Below are 12,203 nucleotides of genomic sequence, written 5' to 3' on the forward strand. Positions count from 1 at the left end.
GTCTGTGGGAGGTTGATTTTAATAGATGGAAAGCCTGTGAAGTGAAAGACATAGTGGAGATGGTGTTCTTCCCAGGAAGCTGGCTGAGAAGGGAAGATGGCAAGGAAAAAAATCCCTAGAATTGGGAAAAGGTTGTTTCCCCCCGCCCCCCGGATGGAGAGATTTGCACACACTTGTAGCCCCATGGGAAGGAGCTGTGGAAGAGAGTGACCTTAAAATGCTGATAACTGCAGGGGCTCCTGGGTGGCTCAGTCGACTTCGGCTCAGGTCATGATCACACAGCTTATGAGTTTGAGCCCCGTGTTGGGTTCTGTGCTGACAGCTCAGAGCCTGGAGCCTGCTTGGAATTCTGCATCTCCCTCTTTCCATCTCTCCCCTTCTCTGTCTCTGTCTGTCTCAAAACTAAACATTAAAAAAAAAAAAAAGATGCTGATAACTGCTGATGATAATACCCGGGAAGAGTGAGCTGCAATGGAAGGCTACTCAACTCTTCCTCTGAAGACAGGAAGTTGTAAAACTACCCACGTGGTTCTCAGACACATCTTAATTCTTGAAGGCTTGCAGAAATAAGATAGGGAGGAAGGAGCAGGGGTAGTTGGTGGGGTGAAAGCTCCGTGAATGAGCACCGTCCCTGTGCTCAGCAGCGCCCTCCTCTTCCCTGAACTGCCAGTGCAGGGCCAGAGTTGGGAGCTAGGACCGCATGTGCTTGGGGGCCTCCTCTGGCTCCAGCTGGTGCCTCTGGGGGAACCGTGGGTCTGCTCATTGTTAAAATAAAGGAGGTTCTTTTCCTTCTTAGAGAAGCTCATAGTCAAACTGAAAAGCGGAGGAGAGATAAAATGAATAACCTGATTGAAGAACTGTCTACAATGATCCCTCAGTGCAATCCCGTGGCACGTAGACTGGACAAATTGACGGTTTTAAGAATGGCTGTCCAACACGTGAGATCTTTAAAAGGTGAGTTTGGAAGTGGCTTCCACACTTGGATTTGTGAAGTCCTCCCTGTAATCAAGGTACTTGATTCATTCGTTCTGTTGTTATTGGCTACTGAGATTCTGTACAGATGTGTCTTTCAGCTTTATAGGCATCAGTTTTTTATAGGCATCAATCTTGATACTTGCTGATATTCTGTATGTGGAGAGAACACGACTCTAGATATCGAAAATCTTGGTTTCACTAAAAGCTTCATCTGAAGTGCACACAGTACGTTTTTGCATTTGTGTCATCTTCCAAGTCTTTTATCAATGTCTTACAGTTTTCAGAGTATAGTTCTTCCACTTCCTTGGTCAAATTTATTCCTAGGTATTTTATTATTTTTGATGCAATGCTAAATGTAATTGTTCTATTAATTTCTCCTTCTGCTAGTTATTAGTGTATAGAGGGGCAATGGATTTTTGTATATTGATTTTGTATCCTGCAACTTCACTGAATTCATTTGTTAGTTCTAATAGTTTTTTGGTGGAGTCTGTAGGATTTTCTCTGTATAGTATTTTGTCATCTGCTTATAGTGACAGTTCTACTCCTTCCTCACCAGTTTGGATGCCTCTTCTTTCTTTTTCTTATCTGATTGCTGTGGCTAAGACTTCCAGTACTGTGGTGAATAAAAGCAGTAAGAATGAGCATCCTCATCTTCTTCCTGATCTTAGAGGAAAAGCCTTCAGCTTTTTACCACTAAGGATGAAGTTAGCTCTGGGTTTGTCATTTATAGCATTTATTATGTTATGTTCCCTCTGTACCCACTTTGCTGAGTTTATCTAAATATTGTGTTTGCCAAATGCTTTTTCCTGCATCTGTTGAGGTGATCATATGATTTTTATCTTTCATTTTATAACATGGTGTATTTTGATTAATTTGCAGATACCAAACCATCCTTGCATCTCTGGAACAAATCCCACTTGATCATGGTGAATGATCCTTTTAATGTATTGTTAAATTTGGTTTGGTAGTATGTTGTTGAGGATTTTTGTGTTCTTCAGGGCTATTGGTCTGTAATTTTCTTGTTTTGTAGTGTCTTTATCTGGTTTTGCAATCAGGGTAACGCTGACCTCATAGAATGAATTTGGAAGTTTCCCTTTCTCTTCTATATTTTGGAATGATTTAAGAAAGGTAGATATTAATTCTTCTTTAAATGATTGGTAGAATTCAGTGATGTAGCCATCTGGCCCTGGACTTTTGTTTATTGAGAATTTTTTGACTACCGACTCAATTTCATTGCTGGTAATTGTTCAGATTCTTTTTTCCTGATTCATTTCTGGAAGATTGTAGGTTTCTAGAAATGTATCCATTTCTTCTAGTTTGTCTAATTTGTTTGCATAGAATTTTTTGTTCTACTCTTTTTTAATCCTTTGCAGTTTTGCAGTGTTGGTTGTAACTTCTCCTCTTGCATTTCTGATTTTGTTTGATTCTTTTTATTGATAAATCTGGCCAAAGTTTTAACAATTTTATCTTTTTAAAGAATGAACTCCTAGTTTCATTGATCTTTTCTGGTTGTTTTTTTTGTTTGTTTATTTTTTGTTTGTTTGGTCTCTGTTTCATTTATTTCCACTCTGATCTTTATCATTTTCTTCCTTTTACTAACTTTGGGTTTTGTTTGTTCTTTTTCTAGCTCCTTTAGGTATAAAGTTAGATTGAGATTTTTCTTCTTCCTTGAGGTGGGTCTGTATCACTATAAACTTCCCTCTTAGAATTACTTTTGATACATCTCAGGGATTTTGAACCATTGTTTACATTTTCATTTATTTCCATGTATTTTTTCCTTTCCTCTATGAGTTGTTGACCCATTGGTTGTTTAGTAGTGTGTTTTTTTAGCCTCTACACATTTGTGTTTTTCCAGGTTTCTTTTTTTAATTGATTTCTAGTTTCATACTGTTGTAGTCAGAAAAGATGTTTGATAGGATTTCAGGTTCTTTTTTTTTTTTTTTTTCAGTCTTCTTAAATTTATTGAGACTTGTTTTATGGCCTAACGTGATCTATCCTGGAGAATGTTTCATGTGCACTTGAAAAGAATCTGTATTGTTATTTTGGATGGGATGTTTTGTGTATGTATATCTGTTAAGCCCATCTGTTGTACTCTGTCATTCAAAGCCACTGTTTTGTTATTTTCTGTCTAGGTGATTTATCTGTTGATATAAGTAGGGTGTTAAAGTCCTCTACTATTATTGTATTACTGTTAACTTCTCCCTTTATGTATGTTCATGTTTTCCTTGTGTATTTAGGTGCTCCTATGTTGGATGCATAGGTATTTACAATTTTTATATCCTCTTGTTGGAGCATTCCCTTTATTATTATGTAATGGCCTTCTTAGTTTCTTGTTATTTGTTTTGAAGTCTATTTTGTTGATATAAATATTGCTACCCCATCTTTTCTTTTGCTTTCATCTGCATGGAATATCTTTTTCCATTCCTTCATTTTCAGTCTGTGTCTTTAGCTCTGAAGTGAGTCTCTTGTAGGCAGCATATAGTTGGGTCTTGTTTTGTTACCCATTGAGTCACTCTTTGTTTTTCGATGGGAACATTAGGTTTATTTACATTTAAAGTAATTATTGATAGGTACATATTGGCATTTTAAAAATTGTTTTCAGGTTGTTTTTGTAGTTCTTCTCCATTCCTTTCTTCTTCTTCTGGTCCCTTCCCTTGTGATTTGATGACTTTCTTTAGTGTGATGCTTAGATTTATTTCTCTTTATTTTCTGTGTATGTATTATAGGTTTTTGGTTGTAGTGACTGTGAGTTTCATATATAAAATCCTAGTATAGAGCAGCCTATATTAAGGTGACGGTCAGTTAACTTTGAACACATTCTAAAAGCACTACATTTGTACTCCCCCTCTCCACATTTTATATATATGATGTCACAGTTTACATCTTTTTTTATTTCGTGTATCCTTTGATTTTTATAGATATAATTTTACTACCTTTGTCTTATAACTGTCATTCTAGTTTTATAAGTGGTGGATCCACTACCTTTACTACATAGTTGTTTGTTGTTTTTTTTTTTTTAACATTTTATTTATTTTTGAGACAGAGAGAGACAGAGCATGAACGGGGCAGAGAGAGAGGGAGACACAGAATCAGAAGCAGGCTCCAGGCTCTGAGCCATCAGCCCAGAGCCCAACGTGGGGCTCGAACTCACGGACCGCAAGATCGTGACCTGAGCTGAAGTCGGACACTCAACCGACTGAGCCACCCAAGCGCCCCACTACATAGTTGTTTTTACCAGTGAAATATTTTTCTTTCATGATGTTCTAGTTATAGCCCCTTCTTTTCTGCCTAAGAAGTCCCTTTAACAAAAAATTGTACTTTCAATCACCTTCCTTAGATTTCCACATGTGGTAGAACAGTGGCTTCTCTACTCCAACTAGCTGACTGTGTGCAGATCCGAAGAGCAGGCGGTGGGGAAAAGAACGTATAGCCTTGATCCCTTCAATGCCATGCAGAATGGCACAAGCGTGGGGATACTGCTTGGCAGGCTTCCTTTTGGGAGTGTGACTGGAGGTCTCATTTTCATAACTGTTGTGAAATAAGATTCTCTTTTACCCACAACTGGATCTTGCATAAGTTGTATGCAATATTTCCTTTAAGTCTTTTGGCAGTGAACATTTGCAGGCTCAACTGAGGTCGTTTGATTGCAACCCTAAAATTACCCAACAATTTTCACATTTGTAAGGCCCTGAGGGAGGAGGACCTAAGGGAAAAGCCACAAATCTATCGATTAATTCAACAATCATGCACTGGGCAGCAAGTAGCTTCCTGTCTATGCTGGGAACTTGAAAAGGAAGCAAGATCTCTATGCTCTAGGGGTTCACGGTAAGCAAGAGCAACAGACCCCGGCAGAGATCATTAAAACCTAGTGTGATAAATGCTACAGTGGAAGTATGAGTGACAGGAGCAGCAATAGAAGCTCCGTGGGGATGAGACACTGTCTAAATCCAGAGCAGATTCTGTGGCATGGAGCACAGGTTTTTGCCCTGGGCCCTTGTAAGCTGAAATGCGGTGATCAAGTACTCCTCGCACATCCTGAGCATACCCTTTAGTCAGTGCTGCCCACAAGTGAGAGGACTTAAGGCCACTGGGTCTGTCTGCATTCCAGGGCATTTACCAGCATATACCCCCAGCTCGCACCACAAAAACCTAGACACGGAATCATCAGAGGGCTGCAGGTGGATCGTGTTATTTGGGTCCCTACATAATTACTTTAAAGACAGAAGGATGGCGAATAATTTTTTGTACTATACTCTCAACAGTGCTTCTCAAATTAGCTGGGTGGAGGACAAGTGTTATCCACTCCCATCCATTGTGAAATACGCTTAATTACTGGAAAAAGGATCAGGGCTGGGATCCACAACAGTGTCGATTCCATAAGGGTCTAAATGCTTGTTCTTAGTTTCTGTACTCACCTGCCACAGTTTGCTGCTGACATTGGTCCGCAGACCACACTTAGAGTAGCCCTTCTTTTCATCATGTACCTTCAGAGAAACTGTGGGCATTATATGTGTGCAATCATAACACTGGGGCCCAGTAGGGTACAGTGGTACATGCATATAGTCCCAGAAGCAAACCTCCTGGGTTCACGTCTTGGCTCTTTGACTTAAGAGCTGTGTGACTTACTCCCATTATTTAACATTCTAATCCTCAGCTTCTGTATCTGTAACAGGGATAAGGCACTTACCTGATAGGGTCGTTGTTAAGAGTAAAGAATAATATGTATAAAGGACAAGCACAGTGTTTACTCATGTTGGAGTTGGGGGTAAGAGGAGGAGGGGGAGGAATAGTTACTGTGATTTCGATCATTTTAACCTAATGAACACTGTCATAAAGGTGAGCAATCATGTTTCCTCATTGGTTTTTGCCAGCAGAAATCTGAGAATCCAAATTCATTATCCCTCATTGGCACATGTACAGAATGTCACGGCATGCATTTTATTAACACACCTCACCCTAGCTTTAGCTCTGCCCTTGCTCCCCTCATTTTCTCAAGAGCACGTCCTCACTCACTGTCAGGGCTCGCCTATTCTGGCCAATTTACCCTGACAGGGTTTCCCCAGCATCCCTCTGCCAACCTTGCTTCAAGCCAGACAAGCAGATATCACTGCTTTGCTCAAATTGATGTATTGCTGTACCCTGGCCTGGAACGCAGTCTGTATCTTTCAGCTCTTTCTCAACTTCCTCCCACCAGGTTGCTGTGTAGTAATTATAACAAGAAATCGTTTGAGGGAATTCTTGGTGGCCTATCTAGAAGATAGATTCTGAAAAATAGATTTTTTTTTTTTTTAAGAGAGCATGAAATCTGGGGAGAGACAGAGAGAAAATCTTAATCAGGCTCCATGCTCAGCACAGAGCCCCACATGGGGCTCGATCCCATCACCCCGGGATCATGACCTGACCCAAAATTAAGAGTCGGTCATTCAACTGACAGGTTTTCGTTTACTTATGCAACGCTCATAAGGGTGCTACCAATCTGAGAAAACGTTATCAAATCATACCATGAGGTGTTTTTTATTTCCCCTCCTCCCCCCCTCCCCCATCACTTAGGTATTTTGTGAGTTTGAGCTGCAAATCCATCCAAGGACCAGTATGTAGTTAAAATATCTCAAGGTAGAGGGGAGGACCCTCTCAGGGCATTAACCCATCTTTCTCTTGGAAAAGCAACTTTTCTTGCAATCCTCAGGAAGAAGGCTTGGGGTTAGGGATGTTGAGAAGAAAAGGGAGGGAAAGTTCATTTACCTGTGAATCACCCTTGCCTGGAGGTTATCTGGAGACTGGGCACCTAGGCTGCGCCCCCTTGTGGCCAGAAAGGGCTTTCTCCTGTCAAGGTGGGTAGATGCCTGCAGGGCAAATGTGATTTGGTGCTTCCCTTACTTCTCTCATTCAAACTTTGACCTAGGTTTTGACCTGCTGATTCCTTATTTTGCCAGCTGTTCAGTTATTTTAATACAATATACTCTGTGCTTAGGGCTTGAATTGTTTCGTTTATATTTTATACATATTTGTATATTATCAGAAGTCTCCCTATGATTTTTAAAGAGCTATATGGAAAATTTTATGAATCCATAGAAATGGTTTAAAATTCCACAGTTTTCCTCTTTGGGGTAATTCACATGATCAGTTTTAATAAGCTAAGAAATTACAGAAATAACTAGATTGTTGAATATTGTTGCATGTTGTAGTGTTAGAGATATTACTCTTTTTAAATACAGCTCCTACTGTCTACACATCTAAGTATAAGGGAATAAGTAGTTCTAAGAATTTACAGCGTAAAAGCAGGACATTTTAATCTAGTAATAATGAAATAATGATCACAATAAGGTCTTAGTGCTAAAAGAGAAAATACCATTTTAAATATTGGCAGGAGCAACAGTGCTAATGTTCACTGAGCACTTACTACGTTTCCAACTCTACACTATTTTCCATAACTTTTGGATTTATTTTTAGGTATGACTAATTCTTATGCAGGAGGTAATTATAGACCTTCATTTATTCAGGATAATCAGCTCAGACACTTAATCCTTAAGGTAAGTAAAGAGATCTATTTGTCTAAGCTGCATTTGTCCTTTCTACTTTGCTTGAGTAGGATACAGACTTTCTTCAGTTTGCTTCCAGTTGTAAACACACGGGACTCTCTATTACACCACATTTCCCTTAATACAAAAATAAGTTGTACAAGTAACCGTGTCTTAGCGTGGGATGATGAAAGTAGAGATGGGGTAGGTACTTTGCAATGTACAGCTTGTCTTTAATGCTAAACTTACACCACCTACTGCACTCACCTCCTATGCCATGGGATCTGTTCCCCCGTCACCACCACCTTCAAAGTCATCTACTTCATATCCTATTCCTTCAGGATTCTGTTCTCTGAACATTAGCCAGTTACTATTATGAGCTATCATTTGATGTTTTGACATTTCTGTTCTCATTATTACACATGCATGGGTTTTCAGATTCACTGGTCTAGAGGTTTATTTGACATGGAAAATATGGCCATGTCATTGGCTTATCCTGCCTGCCCCCAGGAGGTGATAAGTGTCTTGATCTTGTGCTATGACTCCTGGCCTTTAAGCCGCAGAATGATTAAACAAAGATTCTTTATATATATGTATATATATACTTGTCCCTTTTTCTTCTAATTTTTTTTAAATATGAAATTTATTGTCAAATTGGTTTCCATACAACACCCAGTGCTCATCCCAACAGGTGCCCTCCTCAGTATCCATTACCCACCCCCCAGCAACCCTCAGTTTGTTCTCAGTTTTAAGAGTCTCTTATGTTTTGGCTCCCTCCCTCTCTAACCTTTTTTTTTCTTCTAATTCAAAAAAAAAATTTTTTTTAATGTTTATTATTGAGAGACAGAGACAGAGTATGAGCAGGGGAGGGGCAGAGAGAGGAGGAGACACAGAATCCAAAGCAGGCTCCAGGCTCTGAGCTGTCAGCACAGAGCCCGATGGAGGGCTCGAACTCACAAACTGGAAGATCATGACCTGAATTGAAGTCGGACGCTCAACCAACTGAGCCACCGAGGTGCCCCTCTTCTAATTTTTTAAAAGCTTATTTATTTTGAGAGACAGTGAGGAAGGGAGAGCAGGGGAGGGGCAGAGAAAGGGAGAGAGAGAGAATCCCAAACAGGCTCTGCATTTACAATGCAGAGCCTGACGTGGGGCTTAAACTCACGAACCCTGAGAACATGACCTGAGCTGAAACCAAGTCGGACGCTCAACTGACTGAGCCACCCAGCCGCCCCCTAAAAGGCCCTTCTTTTACTTGAGCAGCTGTATGTATGTATTTATTGGGGGGGGGGGGAGTGGTGCAGAGGGAAGAAGAAAGAGAATTTTAAGCAGGCTCCACACCCAGTACAGAGCCCAACTCAGGGCTCCATCTCATGACCATGAGTTCATGACTGGAGCTGAAATTAAGAGTCAGACACGTAACTGACTGAGCCACCCAGGCACCCCTGAACAGCTGAATTTAAATATGATATTCCTGATAGAAATATAAAGGATTTTTTTTTTGAAGATCAAGATTTTTTTTAAAATTTTTAATGTTTATTTATTTTTAATTAATTTATTTTTTTAACATTTATTTATTTTTGAGACAGAGAGAGAGCATGAATGGGGGAGGGTCAGAGAGAGAAGGAGACACAGAATCCGAAACAGGCTCCAGGCTCTGAGCTGTCAGCACAGAGCCCGACGCAGGGCTCGAACTCACAGACCGCGAGATCATGACCTGAGCCGAAGTCGGACACTCAACCGACTGAGCCACCCAGGCTCCCCAATGTTTATTTATTTTTGAGAGAGACAGAGCATGAGCAGGGGAGGGGCAGAGTGAGAGGGAGACACAGAATCCAAAGTAGGCTCCAGGCTCTGAGCTGTCAGCACTGAGCCTGACACAGGGTTTGAACCCACAAACCGCAAGATCATGACCTGAGCTGAAGTCAGACGCTTAACCCACTGAGCCACCCAGGTGCCCCGAAGATGAAGATTTTTAAAGTTAGAAAAATGTATAATATGCTTTGGAAACTTTCTCACCAATCTTTAGGTGTTTCTTTCATTCATAACTTAATATATACTGGTTCTGCCCTTATAGAATATGTCTGCCTAAGTCACTTCATGTTTGTTTCCAGTTAGTAGAAATTAATCAAGGAAATGTCCAATGGAGTGCCAGACTCATCCTGTGTCCATACATATCCATTTCCATATAGGTTGCTTCCCAAAGGATGTCCTGGGCAGATTTTAGTGGGAGTAGCTGATGTTAGAATTTTTTTAATTTAGTTTTAAATGAGCAGCACCTTATCATAATTCAAAAAGTATATCTATTGTAGGATGTCTTCTCTTTTCCTTGTCCCTAGCCTACACAGTCCCTTCATCTCAGAACATCCTCGGGAAAGTGTTATGGATGTGTTTTGATATCTTTATAGTTTCTGTATGCGGTATAGAATTTGGTATAGGTGTTTTTTATATTAGAAAATCTCTCAACCATATATTCCATGGCTAAACTTTCCATGTCAAGAACGAGTTTAGATTGGAGTTCATTCAATTTGATGTTCTTCACAAATCCTTTTACATCTTAAGAAAATTTCCTAATTTTACTAGCTCTATGAACACTCTTAGTTTTTTTTTTGTTTTGTTAAGTTTGAGAGACACAGAGAGATTATGAGTGGGGTAGGGGCAAAGAGAGAGGGAGAATCTCAAGCAGGCTCTGTTATGTCAGCACAGAGCCTGATGCGGGGCTTAAACTCATGAACTGTGAGATCATGACCTGAACCAATTCAAGAGTGATGCTCAACCAACTGAGCCACCCAGCTGCCCCAACCACTCTTAGTTTTATTGCTACAGCAATTTCACAGTCTCTGAATGTGTGTAAGAAAGAAGATATTTAAAAATATTTACTTTTATATTTTTAAATCCTAGACTGCAGAAGGCTTCCTATTTGTGGTTGGATGTGAAAGAGGAAAAATTCTCTTCGTTTCGAAATCAGTCTCCAAAACACTTAATTATGATCAGGTATCCAAAACTGAGGATATTTTCCACCTGATGTTTAATTTTTTTTGAACAAACACTTATTTCTGGGTTCTCTTCCTGAACCCTGTCTTCCCACTGTGCTGGGAGCTGAGGTTTGCTTGATTAGAAGAACTCCAAGAGAGATGGAAAGAGTATGGGTGTTTATTACTGACAAGAGTGTTCACTTCTTGACCTCCAGCAAGTTAATTTTCCTGAGCCTGAACTTTCTCTTAAGTAAAAAGGGGAAATGGTGGTTACATGGGTCTCTTAGGACGTAAACACATAGCTGTCATATTTGAGACTGTCTGAAAAATGTTAGTTGCCCTTCTGTTTCCTCCAAAAGACAGCATTATTATATATTATTAGGTTATATGCATTGCATGTTAGCTTTTGCTCTAATCTCTGGCAACAAACTCTAAAATACATCTTTTATTTATCTAGCTTTGTAATCTCTTTACCTCCTCATTCCTGAACACCATTTAATTTAAATTAATAAATTAATACTTGCCAGTAATAAAAAAGTTACTCAAAAGCTATAGCACTAACAATAATCCACCAGAGTGAATAAACTAGCACCTGTGGTCTCCTTTATTCATTTTAAGTTTATTTATTTTGAGAGGGAGGGAGGGAGGGAGGGAGGGAGGGAGGGAGGGAGAGAGAGAGAGAGAGAGAGAGAGAGAGAGAGAGAGAGAGAGAGAGAGAGAATCCCAAGAAGGCTCCTTGCTGTCAGTGCAGAGCCTGACGTGGGGCTCGATCTCATGCACCGTGAGATCATGCTATGGTCTCCTTTAAAATAGAAATCAAATTGACCACGGGTTTAATCTTAAATAACTCACATTAATTTCACCTATTTTCTCCCCAAACATGAAAATTTGGAGAGATACAAGATTCATAGATAAAAAGAAGAGGTGTTGCGAACTTACTTATGGAAGGAGTAAGAACCCAGTGAATCATACAGCTGGTTTTAGCTGCCTAAGGGACACAAAAGCAGGGCAAGACGTGGTTATTTTCCAACAGAAGATAGAGAACACCACACACACACACACCCATGTGAAGATAACAATTCAGGATAGCACATAAGTTCCAAATTAGTGACATGGAATCCAGTCCCCCTGGGCACTGACTACTCAGGAGGACTTTGAAATCCCCACCATCATACGGGGTCTGGTCCTCAGCTTTTAGACTCAAAAACCAGGTTTTCTTTGAGGCAAAGAGTTATGGGTATAAACTTCTATCAACCAATGACACAATAGATTGATTTATAAAATGCTAGTTTTAAAAATATGAGATATCTAACTGCCACCAGGCTAATTGTATTAGCTGGTCCATTTGTTCTGCCTTCTGTAATATCTGCCTAGCTAATAAAGGATTTCACAAGAAGGGTAATCACTGTGGGTCAGGGAAGGCTTCACATACAAAGTAGAATGTCTGCTTAGGCTTTAAGATGAGCAGACAAGGGAAGGAAGACATTTCAAGTTGAGGAGGGAGTCTGGGGAGTAAAAGGCAATTGACTAGAGTGACTAGGGAATTTTGAGTTTGTAGAGAAAGGAGTAATGAATTCTAGATGATGAGACCATACAAGTAAAAGCATAGAGTAGGAATGCTCTACATATTTGGAGAAGGGGAATGGGAAGTGGAAGGTGTTCCAGGTTTGATTTTTTTTTTTTTAATCTTTATTTATCAGAGAGAGGGGGAGAGAGCGATAATCCCAAGTAGACT

The 12,203-nt window shown here is 40.0% G+C and overlaps 1 protein-coding gene across 2 annotated transcripts in view; it reads left to right on the forward strand.

Annotated features, from left to right (window-relative positions):
- Nucleotides 1-12,203, forward strand: part of ARNTL2 (aryl hydrocarbon receptor nuclear translocator like 2) — a 134,667-nt gene that overhangs the window by 68,375 nt on the left and 54,089 nt on the right. For both annotated transcript variants that reach the window (XM_042990801.1, XM_042990802.1), the window contains exons 4-6: nt 797-954; nt 7,426-7,505; nt 10,395-10,487. In XM_042990801.1, coding sequence (XP_042846735.1) covers nt 797-954; nt 7,426-7,505; nt 10,395-10,487 — 331 coding nt within the window. The remainder of the gene's footprint in view (nt 1-796; nt 955-7,425; nt 7,506-10,394; nt 10,488-12,203) is intronic.

The sequence above is a fragment of the Panthera tigris genome, chromosome B4 (assembly GCF_018350195.1).
Source record: "Panthera tigris isolate Pti1 chromosome B4, P.tigris_Pti1_mat1.1, whole genome shotgun sequence".
NCBI classification, from domain to species: Eukaryota; Metazoa; Chordata; class Mammalia; order Carnivora; family Felidae; genus Panthera; species Panthera tigris.